General features: G+C 41.2%; 1 protein-coding gene across 8 annotated transcripts in view; it reads left to right on the forward strand.

Annotated features, from left to right (window-relative positions):
* The window catches only part of FGGY (FGGY carbohydrate kinase domain containing), a 434,091-nt gene that overhangs the window by 19,114 nt on the left and 389,154 nt on the right, over positions 1 to 25,823 (forward strand). For 6 of the 8 annotated variants that reach the window (XM_057531672.1, XM_057531675.1, XM_057531680.1 and 3 more), the window contains exons 2-4: positions 887 to 1,101; positions 14,241 to 14,352; positions 20,392 to 20,543. In XM_057531672.1, coding sequence (XP_057387655.1) covers positions 901 to 1,101; positions 14,241 to 14,352; positions 20,392 to 20,543 — 465 coding nt within the window. In that variant the 5' untranslated portion in view covers positions 887 to 900. Of the gene's footprint in view, positions 1 to 886; positions 1,102 to 14,240; positions 14,353 to 20,391; positions 20,544 to 25,823 lie in introns of those variants that run through there. The other 2 variants (XM_057531686.1, XM_057531698.1) reach the window with 2 other exon arrangements.

Below are 25,823 nucleotides of genomic sequence, written 5' to 3' on the forward strand. Positions count from 1 at the left end.
TACTCACCTTCAGGGGGAGAGGGGAATTGGATGAAGGCAGTCAAAAGGTACAAACTTCCGGTTGTAAGATAACTAAATACTAGGAATATAATGTACAACGTGATAAATAGAATGAACACTGCTGTATTTATATATGAAAGTTAAGAGAGTAAATCCTAAGATACCTCACCACACAAATTTGTTTTTCTGTTTCTTTACTTTTATATCTCTATGAGATGATGAATATTCACTAAGCTTATTGTGATAATCACTTCTTAATGTATGAAAGCCAAATCATTATGCTGTACACCTTAAACTTATACAGTGCTCTATGTCAGTTATATCTCAATAAAACTGGAAGAAAAAAATAGTCTCACCTTGTAGAGTCGTAGTGAGTAGAGGGGCTGTATGTACTTTTTACAGTGCTTGTTGGCACATAATAGGTGCTCAGTAGATAGTTTTTTGAATGAATGGCCGACTGGGCAGATGAGGTTCCTTTTCAGCGCCATGGGCATTGTCCTTGTTGCGATTCAAATTCAGTGAGACGAAAATGCATATCTATTGCCTCCAGATTCTCAGCTCTATAACCCTTTATTTATCCTCATAGCACTTTTCACCCAGTGTCACGACTTTGCTTGAATAATTAATGCAGTTCGTAAATGCTCACCATCTGACTCCCTTCCAAGAACAGAAACTCCATGTCTGAGGCCATGCCTGTCTGTTCACCCACTACCTAGCTCAGTGCCTGTTAGCACACTGGCAGCAATGAACGTTTTGTTGGATGAATAAATAATCAATGGCTACCAGTTCATCAGCTGCATCCCTTCATTTCCACTTTCAAGTTGTCCCATGCTTGGCTTTGCAGACCCACTTGGTCTTCACGTGGTTTTGCCCTTGATCCCCGCAGGTGGAGGGACGGCAATGCCCGGCGGAGATCAGGAACTCGGGACCTACTACGTGGGTGTGGACGTGGGGACAGGCAGTGTCCGTGCAGCCCTGGTGGACCAGAGGGGCACCCTCTTGGCTTTCGCAGACCAGCCAATCAACCAGTGGGCGCCTCAGTTCAACCACCACGAGCAGTCCTCCGAGGACATCTGGGCTGCGTGCTGCATCGTCACGAAGGTATGGCCTCAACTCTCGCGTTCTCACACGTGTTCCCCTGCTCCCACCTGCTGAGTGTGTGTAGTGTGTCCATCTGGTGCCAGGGACACCGTCGGGGTAACTTTAGACACAGGCTTTGCCTTTAGGGAGCTCGTGGTCTATGGCAGAGACCAAGAGACAGCTGGGATGTAACGTGATAGGTGCTGGGAGCAAAGTGACTGTGGCTAGAGCTGAGGAAGGGGCCAACACTGAGGGGCTCCAGGTAGACAGGATGGAGGATGCAGAACATGTAGACAGAGGATTCAGTCGGATGTGACCGAATGTGAAGACGTCACTGATAACCGTAGATGACCTCTACTGTGCCCTCAGGTGTGCCCGGTGCTGTGTAAAACATGTTAACATGCATTATGCCGTCGGATCCTCACAACGACCCTCTAAAGGTACCTTCATTTTACTGAGGAGGAAACAAAGGCAGTTAGTAAGTAAGAAAGGCAATCTGACTCCAGTGCTGCACCCTTAGTCACTGGACTGTCCTGCCTTCCAAGTGGACAAGTGAGGGGAACCTCATTTTGTTCAGCGGGAACTGCATGTGCAAAGCCACAGTGGCCTGAGAACACGGTGGGTCCTGAGAAAGGAAGGAAGTCAGGCAAGCCTAGTGCATCTCTGAGTTGTGCCAGGTAGACGTTTATCTTGAGTGGCCTTGGTTTGCGGTCAGCTTGCTGGCTTGGGAAAAGGAGTGATGCTGGATGAGAATTGTTCCCTTTTAGTTTCACTCGACTGGTTTTATATCCTGGTGATCAGGAACGACAGAGATGCTTTTGTAGTTTTTTTCCAGAGGGAAAAATAAAGTCCTGGGTTCTCTCTTCTCGCTATTCCTAGTTTAGTTCCTTAAATATTCATGAAGGGCTTGGTAATTTGCAGATGGACAATTCTGTCCGTATTGATCAGTCTGTTTAAACTTTAATGAGCTCTGGGCTGATGTTAGTGCCCCCGGAGAAGAAGGCAGGGAGAGAAGGTCGGAGTGGGAGGCACTGGAGCATTATATAGGAATAAAAGGGGGGTACATCTTCTCTTCTGCCTGTTTAATTTTCCTCCTCCCTCCCCACCCACCGCCCCGTCCCAGCCCCCTCGTTGGTGAGAATCTTCTACTCTTTGCCCTTGGGTCTCCTTTGTTCTTCCAACATATAGCCTTTCTCGCCATTAAGGAAATTGTCAAGAAGAAAATATAATCCCCTGATGAAAAGCTACTTTAAAACAGGTCTGCTCTAAGTACAGCTTGGTTTAATGTTGGATTTTTAATCATTTCCCAGTGGCAGCCACCTCTTCATCTGCTTGAGCCCCGTTAGCCACGTGAGCGCTCTGGGCATTTGTCCTTAGTGAGGATGTCTCTCTGTAGCAAACCTGGATAAAGCTATTGGGTCTTAGGCTGTTCCCCTCACATGGGGTATGGCCATGTGGCCGCATGTCAGAAGCCATATGATAAACATGACACATCTACTCACAGCTATATTGCTATGTGAGGTTGAAGGAGGGAAGCATGTTTATATTAGAGTGGTAACACACCAGAGAGCACAGATTCTGGAGCCAGACTGCCTGGATTGACATCCCAGTTTCAACATTTATTAGCTTGTCATCTTGGACAAGTTACTTACGGTGTCTTGCTTGAGTTTCATCATCTGTAAAATGGAATGATGACTGTACCTATCTGCATTGGGTCGTTGTGAGGATTAAATGAGTTAATGCATATAAAATGTCGTAACAGTGCCTGGTAATGAGTAAGCGCTATGATTCCTACGGCGATGATGATGACAATAACAGAAATGAGTAGATTATGGAGGAGAGTGAACCTCTAAGATGAAATACTGAGAAGTCAATGTCAGTAAGGGAGGCACCTCATGGGAATATTCACTCCTTTTGTCGTTAGGGTTCTTTCCATGTAAGATTTTGAGAGGCAATGGTCTGGGGCAAGGGGTGACATAAAATGCATCCCGACCTGTCTTGTCTTTCTCAAGGACTTAAGGAAGTCAAGAGTTTGAGAGCAGTTGTACTTACTGCTTCCTTTTCCCTAAGTTGCTCACATTGCCTGAGATGCTTTCCCCTTAGTCAAGTTAATAAAAACAATAAGAACAGCAGTAACAGTATGATGATGATGATGGCAGCTCACATTTCTTGGGCACTGGTTATGTTCCAGGTACCATGCTGAACACTTTATACCAATCACTTCATTTTATCCACACAACAGCCTCTTTTTTTTTAAAAAAAAACTGAAATATAGTTGATTTACAATGGTGTGTTATTTTCAGGTGTACTATTTTTTTCAGATTCTTTTGTCTTATTGGTTATTAAAAAATATTGAGTAGAGTTCCCTGTGCTATACAGTAGGTCCTTGTTGGTTATCTGTTTTATATATAGTAGTGTGCCCATGTTAATCCCAAACTCCTAATTTATCCCCCTACCCTTTTCCTTTTGGTATCCATAAGTTTGTTTTCTGTGTTTGTAGGTCTAGTTCTATTTTGTATCTAAGTTCATTTGTATCTTTTTTTTTTTAGATTCCACATACAAGCAATATTATATGATATTTGTCCTCTGTCTGGCTTAGTTCACTTAGTATGATAATCTCTAGGTCCATCCATGTTGCTGCAAATGGCATCATTTCATTCTCTTTTATGGCTGAGTAATATTCCATTGTATATATGTACCACATCTTCTTTATCCATTCCTCTGTTGATGGTCATGTAGGTTGCTTCCATGTCTTGGCTATTGCAAATAATGCTGCAGTGAACGTTGGGGTGCATGTATCCTTTTGAACCATGTTTTTCTCTGATATATGCCCAAGAGTGGGATTGCTGGATCATATGGTAGCTCTATCTTTAGTTTTTTTAAGAACCTCCATACTGTTCTCCATAGTGGCTTCACCAATTTATTATGAACTCTGTTTTAGAGCTGGAAGAAATGAGCTGTTAAGAGGTAAAGTAACCACCCAAAGTCAGGGGTTGGGCTGCTGCTGTCTCCCTCTTGCTTTTTTTTTGTCCCTCTCTTCAGCCTCATCTTATTCCACATGCCCGCATCTTGGAAATCATATTAAGCTACCTGAATTTTTTTTTTAAATTGGCACTGAATGGAGAACTTTGAGCTTATCCTGATTGTTATATTAAGCTTTCTGAATTACAAGTGCCTTTACCCAGCTGTCTGCTTATGTGGAAAATGTGTGCCCCCCGAGCAGGGGTCATATCTTGTTTATCTGTATTTCCTTAGAGTTCCTCACTTGTAATGTGCCCCATTCATGTCTGTTGAGTACGTGAATCAGTGAAGTATCTGTTGTTTTCATTATCTGGCATGCTCTTCTCTTATCTTTTTTTTTAACCTGCCCAGCTCCTGGGTACCTTTTAAGGTAAGCTTAAGCATTACTTCCCCCAGGACCCTTCCTGGTTGACCGCTGACAGTCCCTGCCCGCCCTTGACAACCTCAGAAGAAAGAGGGTGAGAAACCCCTCTCTGCTGCCCCAGAGTGCACGTCTTCACCTGTATCATTATCTGGTCCTTACTAGATTGTGTTTTAATTGGTGACTTGTTTTAACCATGAGCTGAACTCTTGGAGAGTGTCATCTCTGTGTCCACAGCATCTAACACATTGCTTGGCACAAATTTGATGCTCAGTAAATGGTTGCTGAATTAATGTTACTTAGAGCTAAAAACAAGCAAACAAAAAACATTCTGACATCCCTCATCTTGTTCAAATGTTGCAATAACTCTATGACATAGCTTGCCATACTTCCTATTTGACACGTGAGGATATTGAGGCTCTGAAACTAATGAGTATTAGAGACAGACCTAGACCCCTACTGAGATGGCTCCAAATCCTCTTCTCTGTTCTACTCACCACTGCCCCTGAAATTGTCAAGTCTTTATTGGGTTGATACCCACACATCTAAAGATTTCTATGGAAATGCACAAGTCCTAGAGCTTATGTCGTCCTTGATTTTAAGGGCTTATATCCCTTTTTGGAGCCGCAAATCTTAATCACCTCAACAAGGCAAGAACATTGCAAGGTAGTGTCTAGTAACAGCTTCCATTAGGAAGAAGATAGCTGGAGGTACCATTCAGCCAGCAGGTATTTGTCAAGTGTCATTAGTCTGCAAATATTTATTGAGCACCTACTATGTGCTATGCTCTTTGCTAAGCACTAGATTATATATGGGAGCGAGGGCTACAACAAGTTCTCTGCCCCTAAGGATGAAATAGTTCAGTTGCGTGGAAAAAAATAATACCCGTGAAGCCAACGAAATACCATTTTGTTCTAAATTGTACCAGCTGTATGAGTAATGGTTGGAGAGAGAAGGAGCAGAAGAGGGAGTCACCCATGTGGGACTGAGCAATCATGTCAACCTCCTATATTTATAGAACCTTTATGGTTTACCAAGTACGTTCCTATCCATTTGATTGTCATACAAGGTAGGTAGGGGAGGGGTTGTTATTCCCATGTTAAATTGAAAAGAAATACTGAGATCCAGAGAGTTAAGTGACTTTCCCTAAGTCACCCGGGAAGTGGGTGATAAACCTGAACTCAGGCCAGATCTCTGCATTCCCTGCATCTCCAACACCACATACTTTCATCTTTTGTCTGGATTAGCATTGGAATGTAACTGACCTCCTCATCTATGTCTATGCCCTTCCCCTCTCCAATTGTGCTCCTTCTTGAGCTGGAATGATAGATATATGTTAATGCTAACTTGATCAGGTCACTCTTTTGCTTACAGCTCTTCTGTAGCCCCATACTACTGCCTGGATAGAACTCAGAATCCTTAACATGGCCTGTAGGCACTGTGTGGTTTGGTTTCAGCCTGCTCTCCTGGCTCATCTCATGATGCTTCTCTCAGCTCTGCCTTCCACCCATATTCTCCTTCTGTCATAATCCCACACATGCACTGCTCCCCCTGTCCTCTGGCCGGACTTTTGCACACATTCTTTCTTCTTTCTGCACACTCTTCCTGCCTTCCGCTGACATATTTCACTCCTCTTCATCCTTAGATCCATACTGTCCGATACAGCAGTCACTAGCCACATGCCACCATTTAAATTTAGTTAAAATTAAATAGAGTTTAAAATTTGGTTCCTCCATTGCAGTAGCCACGCTTCAAGGGCTCGGCAGCCACGTGTGGCTGGTGGCTGCTGTGCTGGACAGCACGGATACAGAACATGTCCATCACTGCAGAAGGTCCCTTGGGTAGTGCTGCACTGGGTCTTAGTTCAAAAGGCAGTTGTTCAAGGAGGAAGCCTTTTCTCGCCCAATGTTACCTCCCAACTAAGTCCTATTTTACTCAGTGTTTTCACATCTCTCGTACTTTTTCTTCATAGAACTTCACATGGTTTGTGAATCATTCATTTTTTGATTAATATCAAATAGTAAAATCATTCTATAATCAAGTAATAACATAACAAAATAAATGAAGTAAAATAAAATAATTCCCATTTGTGGATTAATAGCTGTCTTTTCTACTAGATTTTGTACCACAGGAGGGTAGGAACTATAGTTTGCTCACCCAGGTCCTAACGTATAGTAGACCCGGGAAATGTAAAAAGAATGAATGACTCAAGACATTGGGACCTCCCTACTCCCAATCAATGAAGAAAGCTCGAGGAAGGATGTAGGGTTAAAAGTGAGACTTGAGAACACTAAGAGTGGATGTTCAGGAGGAATATTACGGACGGAAGCGCTTAGGTGGAGAAGTTAGAGTCAACCCCGGCTGGAGCAGGTGGTTTCCAGTAGGAGGAGGAAGGGGAGCTGGAATTGGTGATGGGGGCATACCTGGGGTGGCTGGTTCTGAGGCCAATTGGGAGCTCTTCTAGAATCATCCTGAGTTTCAGACTGACCAGCAACAGATTCAGGATGGCTTGGAGGAACAGAAACTAAATTCAAGGATGCCAGTTAGGAGGCAATTTCCTTCTTCTAATGAAGTTCTGGAAGCTGAGATTTGTTTGAACCATAAGGTCTGGGAGGCCTGGGGCTATGTCTGTCTTGTTGAGCATGTGTCCTCTACGGTGGCACATGTAGGTGGTTAATACTATCTGTTTAATAAATGAAGGGCTGGGTTAGGATGTTGGCCGAGGAATAAAGAGGCAGCGCAAGACTGAGAGACTTTGCAAGGAAGATCTAACAGGACCTGGTGACGATGGAAAGGGAGGAGGTAGAGGCAGTTTCAGAGTTTCTGTTCTTGGAGGAATGTTGGTGTCACTGGCATAAATGGCAGTGTTTGGCCTCTATCTCTCTACCTTATGTTCAAGGGACCGTACCACACCTGAGCTAGGATGCTGTGTAGGTAATGGACCAGGACTGGATTTGTTCATTTTGCTGGTTACTAGAGTAGGTTTTGTAAAACTGAAGGCCTCCAGGGGCCTTGCAGGTAACATACACCCCACACAAGCTGTATTAGCCTTGTTGTTATTCCCACCTCAGGGCCTTTGCACTGGCTGTTCTCCTACCTGAAACACTTTTTCTGCAGTTTTCTACAGGGTCAGCTCCTCAGGTCCTTCAGGTGTTTCCTCAAATCTCACTTTCTCAGCAACTACCTTCCCCTTCTCCGGCATTCCTGATCCCCCTGACATCACTTTCTAGTATACTGTACATACACTATATAATTTTTTTATAATTTTTTCGGTTTATAGTCTGTTGTATATCCTTACAACGTAACCTCCAAAACAGTGAGGAATTAAAAAAAATATTTTGCTTTCTATTGTTTCCCAAATGCCCAGAAGTGTGCACAGCACGACCTTAGAAGGAGCTTGATTGTATTTGCTGATTGACTGAATGAGTAATTGAATTGTGTAGGCAACAGGGAGTGATGGGCCTGAGGGAACTGGGGATTTCATAACCTCATGCACACCCCCAAAGCTGACAAAGGCATTCAAATCAAGATTTAAAAGAATACAGTACCAGCCACACAGAACTCCACTGCAAGCTGGATTCCGTGAGGCCCCAGGCTTTGACCCTTGCTCCAAATACAGCTAAAGATAAAACCAGGTATGCCTCTGACCCTCCAGTTCTCAGTTTGGAAGATTTCTGAGGAACGCTGTCTCCCCACCCAATGTGGCACAGCCTGCTGATTTAAAACACATGCAGAATTGAACTGGTTCCCACAGTCAGAACAAAGCGATGCACAATCCCTTCCCCAAACATTTGTTTGCTGCCCCATAGCTACGAGTTGACACTTGCGAGACATGGACCAGGTTACCGAATGAAGTTGCAGAAGTCTCCTTCTCTGGAAATTCTTTAGCAGAGCAATGTGCTTTCTCTCTAGCCTAGGAAATTCCCTTGATGCCAAGCTGTTGGGGTGAGTTTACTAGCCTGCTTTCTTCTTCCATTAATGAGCGTATAAAAAAGAATCCTCAGGTCAGCAGGTCAAGTCCCAGGGGCCTTCTGGGTAGTGTGACCCTGACAGCCATCTCTCTGAGATGGTTTAGAAGGGGGTGGGGTTGGGGAGTGGAGGGGGTCCTGATGATAAGCACGATGAGCATGGTCATAAGGCATTTCCATATAAGGCTGGGGAAATGACAGTGGCTGCCTAACCAAATCAGGTTTAAATGCATGTCACAATTATTCCTCCAGTTCCTTGTGGTAGGTTTCCGTTTTAGAGGTGGAGACACTGCACTTTTGGGGCTGAAAGGCCATGGTTAGAATATAGAACTCTGTAGGTCTTCGAGGGGATTCATAAAGTAGATTGTAGAGAATATTTTCTTTGCTTCTACTGGAAAGTCACTCCCACCGTAATTCTTAGGAGGATTTGAGTTTATCCAATCTTTTCAGTTGTTTATCCTGTCATTTTATATGTGCTTACATGACACACAGAGCATGCTATGCTTCATACATCAGAAGGATTCCATGAACACAATTAGTAAGGCATCGAGTGAATTTTCCATCCTTCATATTTCCTACAAAGGTTTATCGGTTCCAGAGCACTTTCAAACTAATTGACGCTCTTGATCCTTACCTAGGAGTTCTCTCTCTCTCAGGAACCTGAGGCTCAGAAAGGTGATGAGATTAGTGCAAGATTACCTGATCTGGAAGTGGTGGAGTTGGAACCAGAAGGTGGCTCTTTTGACACTGTAGCCCATGCTTGTTTCTACTCCAAAGCTGCCTTGTGGTATTGAGTTTTATTGCATCTTCTACATGTTCCCTCCCAGTTCCTCTCTTGACTAATTGCAGGCCTATGTGGGGTGGGCTTGTCCAAGTCAGGCATGCACTGTCTGGGCACAGAGACCAATAGGGCCGCAAGACAGGTACAAGTTAGGGCTGGCTTGTTGATTGATAGATTGATGCTCCATGAGTTCAAAGAAGATTGGAGGCAGCTAATTTCCTCAAATAATGGCTGCTACTTATTGTGCACCAAATGCCAGATGTTGGGCTAATCACACCTTATTTTGCTGAATTCTCATAACATCATTAGGAGATGTAGGTCTAAGTAATAGCTTTGTGTAACCAAGGAAACTGGTTTTCTGGCTTCCCAAAGTCACATGACTAGTCGGTGGCAGAGCCAGGTTTCAAACTCAGGGAGTCTGCACCCAGTACCATTGATCTTAGCCACTACCCAGTGATTTCCAAGCCAAGTTGGAAGGACATTCCAGGTAGAGGAGGCCATGCTTATAAATGCTACAGAGACATGATCCAGCAAGGCAAGGAGGTGATTAGAATGGCTGGAATTGTGTAACATGCCCTGGGTCACATAGCCAGAGTGACAGAGCTAGGATTTGAAACCAGGTCTTTGTGGGTCATTGTCATGAGGCCATGCTGACAGGGACTTGGGTTTGCGGCTCACATTCCTCCAAGTCTTGATGGATCAGTGTAGTAAAGGTGTACAGGGCATTCACCTGGTGATGTGGGGCAAAGGTATTGCCAGGCGTCCCAGATGGCTCACTAGCGATGTTCTTGCATAGAGCACATGCCCTCTCTGCAGGGTGAGTCTCTTGGGCAGGCAGGCAGTGGTGGAGTAGGAAGAACACAGGCTCTGAGTTTGAATTCTGGCTCTGCCATCGACTGGCTGTACGACAGGATTAAGTTCAAATTCTCAATCTTTGGAGCCCGCTTGCTGTTCCCTTCCCTCCCCAGTCTTCCACTTATTTTTTTAAGAAATGGAAATACTAAATGTTTCCTCAGTGGGCTTTGTAAGGATTAAATAAGATGATGTTTGTAAGTACCTGGCACTCAATAGGTGCTCAATATATGGTGGCATTTTATAATTTATTGTTGTTATTATTTGAAAAAAATTAATGCTTTTCTTTGTTGAAAAGTCTGTAATAATTGTGTGTAGTTCTTATTTGAGGAACCCATTAAATAGTAAGAAACAGAATCCTAAATGACAAGTCCAACATTCCAAAACAGGAAAAAAGAAGACTTGTGCATTTTAAATGGTGATGGACACATTTGAGTTGACTTTTGTGGTATTTAAAAGGTTATTGTCATGTTTTAAGTTGGCAGGAAATGTTAATGAGTATGATCACTCATGCTTTTTCACAAAAGGAAACCATAGAAACAAAAATTTAAAAATAGAATTAATCAGTAAGTCTGTTATTCTCCAGCTTAAAAAATTACATGACAAAGTGAAAAATCTCCCATCTCCTCCAGCTGTCATTTCTGTTCTCAGAGGCAACCACTATTAGCAGTTTGTTGTATATTCTTTTTGGGTTTTTTGTACCTTATTAATATATCATGGGTGTATTTCCATTTTGTCTTTTATAGCTCAACTTTGTAAAAAAATATTTAACAGCTTGGGGTATAATTTACATACTATAAAATCATCCATTGTAAATGTATAATTCAGTGATTTTATTAAATTTACACATTTGTGCAATCATCACCATAATTCAATTTTAGAATAGTTCTGTTACCCCCCAAAAGTTCCCTTATGCCTGTTTGTAGTCAGTCCCCAGCCCCAGTCATAGATAACTGTTTTCTGTCTTTATAGTTATTCTTTTCTAGAAATTTCACATAAATGGAATCATTCAAGATGCCTTCTTTTGTGTGTGACTTCTTTCACTTAGCATAATGTTTTTAAGGTTCATTCTTGTGGTTGCACAGATAGTACTCTTGCTGAGTACTATACTGTTGTATGGATATAACACACATGGTTTCAACATTTGGTTAAACCATGATGAACATTTGATTTGTTTACAGTTTTAGGGTATTATGAACAATGCTGCTGTGAATATTCACATACAAGTCTTTATGTTGACATACATTTTTATTTTTCCTGGGTGGATAACTAGGAGTGAAATTGCTGAGTTGTGTGGTAAATTATGTTTCACAAAGTGCCAAACTTCTTTCCCAAAATGGCTGTATTTTACATTTCCACCAGCAATGTACGAGGATTCCACTTTCTCCATAATTTTCTAACACTTGGTATTGTCACTTTTTTATTATAGCTGTTATTGTAGGTGTGTAGTAGTAGCTCTTTGTGATTTTAATATGCATTTCCTTAATGACTAATGATGTTGAGCATATTTTTGTGTGCTTTGGCCATTTGTCTTCTTTGGTGATGTGTATATTTAAATCTTTTGCCCATTTTGTAACTGGGTTGTTTATCCTCTTATTATTGAGTTATAAGAGTTCTTTATGTATTCCATATATGTCTGTTATCAGGTGTATGAATTACAAATGTTTTCTCCCGATGTTTAGCTTATCTTTTCATTTTCTTACTGTTTCTTTTAAAGAGCAAAATTTAAAAATTTTGATGAAGTCAAATTTATTATTTTTTCTTTTATGAGTCTTGCTTTTTAATAAATCTTTGTCTAGCTCATGTCATAAAGATTTTCTCCTGTAAGTTTTATAGTTTTAATTCTTACGTTTGGGGATATGATACATTTTTTGAGTCAATTTTTGTGTATGGTGTAAGGTAAAAGTCAAAAAGTATATGTTCTTTTTTTTTTTTTTTTTTGCATGTGGGCATTTAGTTGTTTTAGTACTACTGTCATACAGTCTGTCCTTACCTGGTTGAATTGTCTTGGCACCTTATAAAAAATCAATTGACCATACAAGTTTGGGTATATTTCTTATGTTTCTATTCTGTTCCATTGATGTATAAATTTATCCTTATGCCAATGCCACACTGACTTAGTAATGGTAATTTTATTGTAAGTTAAAATCAGGTAGCGTAAGTTCTACAACTTTGTTGTTTCTTTTCAAAAGTGTTTAGGCTTTTCTATGTCCTTTACATTTCTGTATAAATTAGGAACAGCTTGTCATTTTCTTAAAAAAAACCTTCTGGGATTTTAATAGGTGTTGTGTAGAACCTGTAGATTAATTTGAGATTGCCATCTCAACAATGTTGAATTTTCCATTTCATGAATATGGCATATTTCTCCAATTTGTAGTTTCTTTTGTAGCAATGTTTTGTAGTTTTTGGAGTATAGGTCTTGAACTTCTTTTGATAAATTAATTCCTGAGTATTTTGTTTTTCTGATGCTACTGTGATCAGAATTATTTTTGTATTTCAATTTTGATATGTTAGTTGCTAGTGTATAGAAATGCAATTGATTTTTATATGTTAATCTTGTATCCTGTGATCTTACTAAGGTTGCTTATTAGTTTAGGTAGATTTTTCTTTTTGATAAATTTCTAAGGATTTTCTGCACATGGGATTATGTCTTCTGCAAAATAATACACTTTAACTTCTTCCTTTCCGATCTGTATGCTTTAACTGTCTGTCTTCTTGCCTTATTGCATTGGCCAGAACCGCTAGTACAAGGTTGAATAGAAGTGGTGAAAGAGAACAGCCTTGCTTTGTTTTTAATTGGAAGGAATCATTCATTTTATTGTAAAGTATGATGTTGACTATAGGTTTTTGTAGATGCTGTTTATCAGGTGTGGAAGGTCCCTTCTTTCTTGGTTTATTGAGTGTTTTTTATTTTTTATTTATTTATTTATTTTTTGCATCTGTTGAGATGATCATTTGGTATTTGTGCTTTATTCTATTAGTATATGTTATACATTAATTGATTTATGGATATTAAATGACTGTTGCATTCCTGGGGTAACCCCACATGGTCATGTTGTATAATGAATGTTTTATATGTTGCAATATTGGTTTGTTAATATTTTGTTAAGGATTTTTACACTTATGTTCATGGCAGTTATTGGTCTACAGTGTCCTTTTAATTTGATATCTTTGTTTGGCTTTGGTATCAGGGTAGTATTGGCCATGAAATGTTGGAAAATGTTCTCTCCTTCACTATATCCTAAACAAATTTGTATAGGTGTGGTATTGTTTATTCTTTGAATGTTTCACAGAACTTCCCAATGAATCCATCTGGTCCTAGAATTGTTGTTTTGTGGGAATGTTTTAGGTGCAATTTTATTTTTCAAGAAAGACTGTTTCTCAGTTTCTTATGTGGCTCCGGCCAAGTTCCATAGCCCCAAAATGGTTGTTTTTGATGATTTTGTCCAGTTTTATGCTTTTATTTTGCTAAGAAGATTTGCCAACCTTTTCATACTACCACACCCAGAAGATGCTTCTCTACCTCTTCATTTTTAATGGCTGTAGAAAATTCTGTTTTACAAGAATACCATAATTTATTTAATAAAAATAGTTCTTCCAATTTTTAGGTGTATTCTTAAACAGTTAACTTTTGTTTATATGTAATTTTACTTACTCATGCTAATAATTCACTAAGATAGGTTCCTAGAAGTAGGATTGCTGGGTCAAAAGTTATGCAATTTTTAATTTTAATAAATACTATACTATATTCTTTAACATTTGTACTAAATTATCACACTGTTAGAATAATGTAAAAGAAGGTCCACTTCTCTCTGTCTTGCCACTACTATATACTCTTAATTTTTTACATTTTTGCCAATAAGAAAAACAAAGATTGGGGTATTTTTATTTGCATTTATTTAATTTTAGTGGAGTTGGGAATCTTTTTATATACTCTTTGACTATTTCTTTTTATTTTATGAAGTGACTTGTCATGTCCTTTGCTTAGTTTCCAATTAGATTGGTTGTCTTTTAAATTAATTTATAGGATCTTCTGATATTTTAGTGATACTGAACTTTTATTTTTCTGTTGTAAATACTTTATTCTGCCATTCATTTCCTTCTAGTCATAACTGTTTTCAGTCTTTTAAAAGCCTGTATTTTAATTTATGTTTTTGTTTATTTGTTTTTAAAACAGAAGGTTGTACAAGGGATTGATTTAAACCAAATTCGAGGTCTTGGGTTTGATGCCACGTGTTCTCTGGTTGTTTTGGATAAGCAGTTTCGTCCTTTACCAGTGAATCATGAAGGTAGGACCATTTCTCTCTCTTTTCTTGGTGGTGGGAGACTGGCTGGGGCCCAGGTGGAGCATGATATCAGTGTTATCACTGTTAGTGAGATTTACAGGTGGAGCGTGGAGCCCCGAAATCATGTCCCTAGAGGTTAAAGCTTGGGCAGCAGTTAGTAGGAGAGGGGTGACATTGGGATTAGGTGGATTAGGAAGAGACTTGGCTCCGTAATGCACAGGAGCCACAGTAGAAAATCTGATGTAGGATGGACGTGGGATCATTAGCTCAGAGTGAGTAGCCTTGAAACAGATAAGTGGTCTGGGCCTTTTCAAGGAAGGGAGTGTTGTCTGTGCCTGCAGTTGTTTTGCATATGAAGCTTCTCCACCACATTCATTTGAGTGGATGAATCAAGTTCACTTAAAGAAAGTAGAATAAGACAGACAGGACCATATATCACACAAAAGCTGGAAACAAATGGTCTCTCTATTTTCAATAGCCAGACCAAAGACATTCCCATTTAATGACGTTGTTCTAATACACTCTCATTACACTCTCATTGCACTCTCTCATTACACTCATGAGTACTGTAATGAGCTGTTTCAAATGTAAGTGCCAACTTTTATCCACTGCAGGAACTTTTCGTGGGTGGTGAGGATGTGTCCCTTTTGGGATACTCTAGCCAGTAGTGCTAGCACTGAGGTTGCAAACCCAAAAGTCAGGTAGGTAATGTAAATGAATATAGTGCGCCAGATTTGAGAAAAACAACATCACATGTGCAGAGATAAATTTCAACTGACATTTAACCTTTTGATGAGTGGCAGACATTTGGGAGCAGTGGAGACTATGATGCACTGGAAATTGCATGCTCCATCTAAAGGAGTGTGACTCTGCATTTTCAGTCGGTTGTTGCCAACGTAGGTATCACAAGCATGTTTTGGGCTAGGCTGTATTAAAGAATCCTTAGTAGTGGACACTTCTGTAGCAGCACCTTTCTTAATTGGCGGCTATGGATACTGGGGCACACTGGGACATCCTGGCATTGGAGTCAGGCAGTCCCAGATCTTAGCCCTGCTGCTGCTGAGCTGTGACACCTTGAGTGAGTCACTTAACATCTCCATGGCTTGGTTTCTCCTCTGAAAGAATTGGAATAATGAAACAGTAGCTTTGCTGTGAGAATTAAGTGAGAGCCGGACGCCTGAATGCTCAGAAAAGTTTCTTCAGTCCGGTTATGAATTCCTTAAGTTAGGAGAATGTGTCTTACTTACTCCTGTGGACCTAATGCATGGAACAGTGATTTTTATAAATGACATGCCCTGCAAAAGTATGCAAATGGATGAATGATTAGAGCACAGTGGTAATGGTGACCATCTTTTACACACACACACATTTTTTTCTATTTATGCCACATTTACTAGCACCCCCTGTGTGCCAATCCCTGTCTGATGAAGTGTTGGGGCTTCAGAGACGAATATGAGTGGTCCTTGTTCTCAGTGGCTGACCACTGGCTCAGCTGGCATTGTTCCGGCCCAGGAGGACAGGGCAGCCCCCGTCTAGACCACTTCAGAGAGCAGAGACCCAAGGAATGGGACTGAACCTACAGACCTCAGTTCAGCAGCAGCAAGCCCTCTCCAACCATGGAGTGGGCTGCTTGGGGAGGCTGCCAGCACTTCTCTGTTGGCTTGTTTTAAGTAGCGGTCAGGTGATGGTCTGTTAGGGAGGCTGTGGGAGGAATCCTCATCTTGGATGGGACTTTAGATGTTAAGAGCCCTAAGTTCCAAGGACTCTGTACCTTCTAATCTGCTTAAAACACATGGTTTTTTAACGCTGGTAGCATATTAGAATCAACTGGAGATCTTTTAAGATTACCAATTCGTGAGCCTTACCCCCAGGGTTTGTATTCAGTTGGCTTGGGGTGAGCCTAGGGCATCAGTGTTTTTAAAGTTTTCTCGATAATTCTAATATGTGGAGAATTACTGGGTGTAGATGAATGGACAGCTAAAACATTAGGAATAAGAACATCTGAAGTAAAGGAAGAGTTCCTTGTTAAACCTGCTTATACCAGCGCCCTCCCAGATGCCATCTTTTTTCTCATTGTAGAGAGAATTGCCTCCTGTTGACAGTTCTCCTATTAAAAGTGTTACCTAGGTTGCAACCTGAATTATAAGTGTTGAAAAAATTGTATTCCACCTAAAAGGTTAAAATGTACCCATTCATCAAATGCATCCAGCTGCAGGTGCCCTCACCAGTTTCTTGCCTTTCAACAGGTTCTATTAAGGTTAGATTTTAACTGCAATGGATTAGCCTGTACTAGAAAATGAAATTCAAATTTTAAGGATGAATTAAGAGGGTCTTTAAAGACTTCTGCTTACCTGATAATGACCCATTCTTGATTGGTTAATTGGAGTAATTGTGAAGAGCAGGTAGTGGGGTCAGGAAATTAACCATCACCATTAAAACCAAATCCATAAGACCAGCAAAACTTACCTTCTTTAGATGGTAACCAAAAAGAAAAAGAAAAAGAAAAAGAAAAAAAAAATCCCAAGGAAATTAAGTACACTAGTTTGAGAACACTGACCTACAAGATAAAATAGTCTCATTGTTTGCCTTTTCTTATTTGGTCTTTCTTCCTTTTCAAGATCAGACCAGTGCTGGGTTGGACAGAGGTGCCATTGCTGTGTGCTTCCTACCTCTGCAACCCACCTGGCTCAGACCACGACTGGGTGAATCATTCCAGCCACAGTAGCTCTTGGGAGGGAGGGGAACCAAGGGAGATAATTTAGGGTCAGGGAGGAAGTTACTACCTAGGTTACTCTGTAACAGAAACCTAATATTTAGATGGTTTTCTGATTCACAGTCATTTCCTTCAAGTATCCCTGGAACACCTCCTGTGAGGTCTTCACAGTATTAATTGAATGAGTACAGGGATAAATGATCTGCCCTAAGGTAAACTGACTATGTAACCCAAATTCTGCTCTACCAGATTATTTCCAGTTCTCTTAAAATATGATGCCTTTATGGGTCTGTGCTCTGTTGGTTTCACGTGCTGTTTCTATTGTGTAGCCCCTCCTCCCTCACTCCTTCTTCACCTGCTTATCCAATGGCCAGTCATTTTCAGAATTAACCTAAAGCTTTCCTGCCTCTTGGAAGCTCCCTGTGCAGCCTCGGGCTCAGCTAACTGGGGCCTTCTCTATGCTCTTCCTTCTCTCTGTACCATGTCCAGGACTTCTGTCCCAGCAGTCATCACTCCGTACAGACTGTTTTTCCACTTACCCACATGTTCCGTAAGGACAGAGACTGTGGCACATTCTTCTTGGTATCCCGGCACCCAGCCCTGTGCCTGGCTTGTAGCAGATGCTTAATAAAAGATGAAATGAACTTTCAGTGGAGTCATTTATTTGTGATTTTCTACAGGCACTGAAAAAAAGATTAACTCCCAGGTTGTTGTCTGTAATGAATACTGTTTTTTTTTTTTTTTTTTTTTCAAACATCTTTATTGAAGTATAATTGCCTTACAATAGTGTGTTAGCATCTGCTTTATAACAAAGTGAATCTGTTATACATATACAATATGTTCCCATTTCTCTTCCCTCTTGCATCTCCCTCCCTCCCACCCTCCCCATCCCACCCCTCTAGGTGGTCACAAAGCACCGAGCTGATCTCCCTGTGCTATGCGGCTGCTTCCCACTAGTTATCTATTTTACATTTGGTAGTGTATATATGTCCATGACACTCTCTTACCCTGTGAACACTGTTAATAATCATAATAAATATAATAAAGTAATTGATTCTACACAATGCTCAGTGTGTCGTTCGGAGAGCCTCTTCATGTAGAGGTAGTAGCGGCTGATCGGTCTGTCTTTACAATAGAAAGTTTAGCAACAGGTGTTTTTGTCTTGAAGCAGCTGCAGACAGATTCTATACAATATTTAAGATGCAATGCAGATATTGTCCCCCCCCAACACCCACACACCCACATTGTGTGTGTGTGTGTTTACGAATGTGTGCCCACATACCCACAGTCTGATTCCGTGATGGTTCTGGAATAGGACCTGGACATCAGTATTTTTAAAGCTATCCCAGGAGATTCTAATGTGAAACTAGGGTTGAGAACCAGAACTTTATGCAGTTTTGTCATACAGTAGAATCACTCAGCTGTTTAAACAAAATCTTAGATGTACCTATGGAAGGGTTCATGTACTTTCTCTTATTTTAAATGTATTACTGTTGTTTGAGGAGTTTTTGTGGGACCTGAAATCTCTCCAGGCAGGCAAACCAATGAGTGAGTCCTTGACTCATTACGATGATGACCTAATTTAGATGTGTCCTTAGGCTGACTTTTTTTGTAAGTTTAAAAAATTCTTTTTCAAATATATGGAAGAGTAAGGAAAATAAGATAACAGCCTCCTATGCATGTATGAGGATAAACAGATGAGGTTTTGCCACATTTGCCACAAGTCCTTTTTTTTTTCTTAAGAAAGAACCACTTGAAGCTTCAGTCCATGCCCTCCCCCTCCCCTGCCCCTCTGTCCAGCAGGTAATGGTTCTGCCATAGCTGGTGTTCACAAACACATTTCTTCTGTGCTTTTACCACATGTGTGTATACCCACAACAACAAACAATATGTACTGTGTTTAAAAATACCCCAGCTGGTGTCATTATTCATGTTGATGTGTGTAGCTCGAGTTTAAATTTGTTTTACTAATTTATTTATCCATTCCCTGCACAGATCTACTTTCAAAGCACACTTTGTGCTTTTCCCAGCTGTGAGGTAGTAGGCATGTCTTCAATCTCGGAGTCAGTTTGTCATTGAAAACGGCCTAGATCTCAGAGTTGTTTTAAGGATTAAATGAGACGATGTGTGCAAGAGGTTCAGCACAAGGCTTGGGACACACACACACAAACGTGCATGCGCAGCTTTATAAACACTCATTATTAGCAAAATTATATAATTGCTGCAGTTATTTTGCCAATAAGTAAAATAACGTGTGAAGTGCCTATCTCAATTACTCTTGGGTCCCTTTTATCTTCCCCGTTTATAATCTCCCAGGTATATTCCTTGCTGTTCTCTGCATTTTGCCATCAGAGGAAGCAGAGGACTGTGAAAAGAATATTGGCTTGCCCATCAGTGCAGGATGAATTAGCAGAGTCTGGGGAAGAGGGAAAGGGGCAATTAGTTTCTCTGTGGGCTGCAGGATGGTAGAGGTAGGATGTGAGGGACACTGCCCATTCTCCTTTTCCAGCTGATTTTAAGTTCTGTTTCCTGTGATTTATTCCTCTTGAGGGCCTACTATGTGACAAGTACTTGCCATATCCCTTATGCACATTATCTTTTGTTCAATGAATGAAGAATCTCAGTTAAGCCTTATATGCTACATTTTGCAGATAAGGACACTTAGGCTAAGAAAAATTAAATAACTTTCTCAATATTTCTGCCTATACCGAAAGAACGTTCCCCATTAGGTCTGCCTTGTTCCAGAAAGGAAAAAAAAATTCCAGTGATTCCCACCCCACCAAACAAACCAACCGAGTGAGGAAAAACACTTAAATTAATTAATTTTAATTAGAGTGACTAGAGGAAGTGAGAATATAGGCAAATAAAAGCCATTATGTAAATGTATATGATATTATACCTAAAATATTTGTCCATATTTCAAGGAGACATACCTTAAAAAGCTGAAGTATTGTTTTAGGCTTATTTCATTGGCTCTTTTCTTGAGTATATACCCAGAAAAGTTTTTCTAGAATAGGTGGGATAGGAAAGGAAGGGGAAAAGTTGAGAGAGAATGAATGGTAATACAATTAATTGGTGGATCTTGACTGGTTTTTCCTTTAGACGTTTAACCCTGGGACTATATTCAAAGAGCACATCTCTTGAAGGGTTCGAGATTTGGGTAGGATGTACTAGTCAGTGTTGGTGGTGGTCCTTTCACTTGTTTCTTGTTGATGTGTGAAATTATACAAGCAGTTGTGCAGATTTTTGCCCTTGGGAATCCATAAGTGCCCCCTTGAATTAGAAGGATAAGGATGCACCTGTGTCCTCATCTCCCTTGTTTTTGCTAGGGGATTCTCATCGAAACATCATCATGTGGCTGGACCACCGGGCGGTCAGTCAGGTCCACAGGATCAACGAAACCAAGCACAGTGTCCTGCAGTACGTTGGGGGTGTGATGTCCGTGGAAATGCAGGCCCCGAAGCTTCTGTGGCTAAAAGAGGTAAGTGCATAGGGTTGAGGAGCGATTACTCATAATAGCAGAGGATTCCATTTACTGAATCTATTGGTACCAGGCACCCTGCTCATCACGGCTGTTGTGTTTGATTTTTGCAGCAACTCTCAGGAAGGTTGATCCCATTTTATTGATTCGGTTGTGGTTAAGTCATTCTGCTTAACTCAGGCAAGGCACTGTGATAAGTATTTGATGCAGATTATCTCTTTGAATCCTAATGGCAACCCTATAAAGTAGTTTTTTTCTTTTTCTGTATTTGTAAAAACTAAAGCTAATAGAGATTCGTCAGCTCACCCAAAGTGACTCAATAAGTATGCAACAGAACCAGGATTTGAACCTAAAAATGACTCTGAAATTGATTTTCTTAATATCCGCTGTTCTACTGAAGTTCAGAGAGGTTAATTATCATTCCAGTTAGAAAGTGGCAGAGCTGGGATTCAAGTCCAAATCTTCTGACTGGAACATTCTTTCTCTACATACTTTTAGCCCCCAGTGATTAATCTTTGGCCTTAGTGGCATTTTATGGAATGCCTTTCTCATCTCACCTGAACTTGAGTTTGCATACCCTTGTGTGATAAGGTGATCTCTGGCTAAGGCACTTGCAGGTGGTTCCCATTTCCAGATGTTAGAATCATTTATGAAGTGTGGAGAATGGTGATGTCAGCTTAATGGTTCCCGGTAGAGATGGATGTGTGAGAAAGTTCAAGTCCTCTGGGAATTGCAGGAACTTGAAAACCCCTAGGTGGTCTGGTGAGGAGAGAATCCATCTAATGATAAGACCTGCCGTGATTCATTTACTGTCCCTGAGGTTTCAGGTGGATTGAGTCTTCAATTACTCAAATGTGGGGTTGGGGAGAGTTTAAAGGTGATGAGGAGGTGTCCTTGGATTGCCACCATGGGGCAGAAGGGAGATAAGTAAAAAGGGCGTCAGTAATCAAGGCAGGAGTGGCTTGTTACTTGTTTAGTATATTGAGCCATTTTGTAAGTTTTAATTTGCAGAAAGACTTCTATATTTGCTAAGAGTTTGAAAACAGAGTGTTTTAGGAGTTGGGGGTTTCTAGGATCCTAATTCTGACTGTATTTGCATCACACTGTGTGACTTTGGGCAAAGCAATTCTCATCCCCAGGCCTCACTTTTTCCATCTCTAAAGTGAGAGAGTTGGACTGGATCAGTATGGAAACTTGATACAAAAATATCCTGAAATACAAATCAGTGTATTGATTTGTATTTGCACTGCCTCCACACTCTGCTATGTGTGCTATAGGCTTTAACTGATCTCATCCTAACAACCTCTGCCTGGTAGATGGCATGGGAAACTGAGGCTCAGAGAGAGGGTTATATGACTTTCCCAAACAGACGGTAGAGCCAGAATTTAAACCTGTGTCTCCTGGTCTCCAAATCCCAGCTCATCCCATTAGTCATGCAGTACTAAAATCCTCTGTGAAGCATGCCACTTTGGGAAGGACCAGGAATGACGGTGGTGATGGTCTTTAAGCCAGCCTAAACATGTGCAAAAGAACAAATGGGTTGGCTATGTCACCCTTCTGGACCACAGGTGAGGAATAGCTGTTCTGAATTAAGTGAGGAGGATTGAGCAGGTGGTCATTGGTGCAATACCAGAGCCTTGTTGAGCACCTGCTTCGTAGCCAGCTCAGGGCTGTATATCCCAGGAGATCTAAATATACCTTTGGTGTGAACCTGTCAGGATATTTACCTGTGCGCTTGAGATCTAACTGCACTAAATAAAGCCCATGGAAAATAATTAAGTTCTAGATTTGTGTGGCAATGATTATGACCTAAGACTGACCATCCATCCATCCATCCATCCATTCATCCATTCATCCATTCATCCATCCATCCATCCATCTAATCAATTCCATTTCAGAATTTTCTGAGTAAGGCTCTAAACGGTGCCTCACTGTGCATTTAACTAGCTGAAGGTTGAGCCTCAAATCTGTTTTTCAGACTTTTTCAATTTTTTTTTTTTTGTCTTTTTGGTAAGCATGCCCAGGAATCCTTGCTGAGAGTTCCTTTGGTTTTACTGTGATTGAAAATTCAAAATCAAAACAACTTCTAAAATCATGTTTCGTACCTTCTCCTTAAAGCCTACCAGCACGGCTTACAGCTCTTCTCAAACTTCAGTGTGTAAATGAATCACCTGAAGAGCTTGTTAAACTGCAGATGCTGACTTAGTAGCCCTGTGGTGGGAACTAAGAATTTGCATTTCTAACAAGCTCCCAGGTGATGCTGATGTTGCTGGCCTGCAGACTCACAAAACCACTTTCAATGCTAAAGGCTCTGCCTTTGTATCCTGAAAAGCATCCATGTGTGGAGAATCTGGAAACAGTACCTTCTTTTTATTGGGCTTATGGGAGACTGAGGCACCGGGGAGTATAGTAGCTTGAGTTGCTGTTCAACAGCACATTCGACGTCAGAACATGAGAGTCTGTGCCAAGTTTACTGGGCTGCCATTTGTTTACTCTTCATTCATTCCTTAATTTGCCAAATCTTACCTGAGGTCCTGCTGTGAACCAGCACTGTGGTAGGAACTGGGGACATGGGCACAAAGAGGACTCGGCCTTACCCTCAAGGGGCACAGTGACCACTGGGGACAGTGGTGGGGGAGCATAAGGAGAAGAGAGGCATGGAACCAGAGCCAGCAGAAGATGCACTGAGCGCCGAGATGCAGGAATATGCAGAGTGCTTTCAGGGAAAATAATTTGCTCCCTGCACGAGCTGCTTGAGATGAGCCTCAAGATATGAGTGGAGGTTTTGCGTAGTAGAGAAGACAGGAAGGATACAGTATTCGAGAGAGAATGAGGTTCATTATGGTAAGGTGTGTAGGCCCTAGGACAGGAGCCTGGGATGCTTCCCTGAGTGTAGTAGGAAATGAGACCAGGTAAGTAGCCCGGGCTCAGTTTGTTAAGGGCCTATTTGGTGAGAGAGATTAGTGGATGGTTGTTAGGCAAGGGGGGAAGTGTCTTAGATACCTTTGGCAGCGTGAAGAGATTGGATTAAGAGTGAGAAAATGTGTGTGGGGAGGAGTAAGAACCAGTTTATTTATTTATGTTTTTATTAGTATGTATGCATTTATTTATTGACTACGCCATGCAGCTTGTGGGATCTTAGTTCCCCTACCAGGGATGGAACCTGGGCCCCAGCAGCTAAAGCACCAAGTCCTAACCACTGGACCACCAGGGAATTCGCCTAGAACCAGGTTTCTTACTTTCCTCATTATAGCACTTAGTTGGCCTTGCTTTGCCCTTAGGATAAACTCCAAAATTTGTAACCTGGCCCAGAAGATGGTATATGATGTCATTTTCACCTCCCTCCTCTGCTTCCTGTGTGTCTCTCACTTTGCTCACTCTGATCCATCCACAGGGATCCACTCAGAGTGCCTCAAACACACCAGCTCTTTGCCACCTCAGAGTTTTGACTAGGGGTTGGCAAACTAGGGCCATGGGCCAAATCTGGCCTGTTGCCTGTGTTTGGATGTCCTGGTAGCTAAGAATGAGTTTTACGTTTTCAAATGTTTGAAAAAGAATCAAAAGAAGAGTCATGTTTTGTGACTTGTGAAAATGATAGGAAATTAAAATTTTAGTGGCCATAAATAAAGTTTTATTGGAGCACAGCCACGCTTGTTCGTTTATCTACTGTCTATGGTGCTTTTGCCCTACAGTGGTAGAACTGAGTATTTGAGATGGAGAGTGCATGGCCTGCAAAGCTGAAAATATTTACTCTCTGGACTGTTAGAGAAAAAGTTTGCTTACCTCTGGTCTTCATGATGCTCTGATGCTGTGCCTTCTGCTTGAATAGTCTTCCCTCTTCTCACCATTGATTCTAACTCATCATGTAGGTCTCAGCTTTATTGTCACGTCCTTAAAAAAGCCTTTCCTGACCCTCAAATAAATCAGAGGTCTCTTGTCGTTGTACTCTTAATTTTACTTCATTGTATCTTTCATAAATTGTAATGACACGTCAATTTGTATGATGATTTGTATAAAAGCTCACCCCCTCCAACCATAGTAATCCACAGGAGGATGGAGATGATATCCATTTTGTTCCTTGTTGTGTCCCTATCCCTAATTAAATGCCTGGCAGATAGTAGGTACTCAGTAAATATTTTCTGAATGATTTGAGTGGGCCAATAAGGAGCTATTGCAGTTTTCCAGGTGAGAAGTGATGAGACCTGAATTAGGCACTGTGGGATGGAGAGGAGATGGGTTCCAGAAATCGTTAGGGGTAATGTCAGCAGGACATTGAGGCTGATTGGCCATGAGGGGTGAGCTAGGTGGAGAAGTCAGAGCTGACCACTCATCTCAGTATTGCTGTCATTCATGTGCTCCTTGTCCTTAGCCCGGAATCAGATGTCAAAGGGAGTTGGGCAGAATTTGGAGTTCAGACTTCTCAGAAGACAGAAGTGATGTACTAGGACCACCGTACCTTTTGGGCAAAGCCACTCGGGTCCTAGTTCTGCAATATGGAATTTTAATCATGTCCTTTACACATAAGGTTTGTGTGTTTTAGGTTGACGTATGTCTCCTTAATAAGAATTGTCAGATAAAAGGAAAAATGCCATTTGATTTTTTCATAACCCCCAGCAGTCTGGCTTCTCCATTTGGTCTCAATGATTCTGACTCTCATCTTAATGAAGGCCAAATGTAAATTAAGTTCTCTCAGGCTGGAACAGCTGGAGTCTCCTATCTTTATAAACATGAAACATTGTAGGGTAACAAGGTGCAGGCTGAGGAAGGTCAAGCAAGTTAACAGGCCGATGCCGATCCTGACAGCTCAGTGTTAATGGAAGATAATTATCTGGCTTGTAGCGGATGCATGGAGCTATTCCAGTCTGTCTTTTAACTCATTTCCTCTTTTTGCTATTGTCAGCAGAACAGAAAACTAATCATTTTATAGTTTGCAATTTTCATTGTTCATTCCAAAGGTCTGGAAGCAGCTGGCTGGAATGTCAGAGGATTTTGTTGATGGGTTTAGAAAATATATCTGCCCCTTTCATCTCCCCAGTCCATGCCCTTCTGCTTCTGTTCCCCTGATAACATATTGGGAAAATGAGTAAATGATTCTCTGATTGGTTCTAATGTGCTTTATCCTGTGTATGTAGATTCTTGGGAGGAACCTGGGAGTTTGGATACCCAGAGGGGTGGTTTGATAACTTCCTGCTAGCTGTGGAAGGTGCTAGCACACCTAGCATTGGATGCTTTGCAGTAGGAACTCTTGAAAAGAAAACTCTGTTAGACTTCAGGAAAGCC

This window comes from Balaenoptera acutorostrata, chromosome 1, assembly GCF_949987535.1.
Source record: "Balaenoptera acutorostrata chromosome 1, mBalAcu1.1, whole genome shotgun sequence".
NCBI lineage: Eukaryota > Metazoa > Chordata > Mammalia > Artiodactyla > Balaenopteridae > Balaenoptera > Balaenoptera acutorostrata.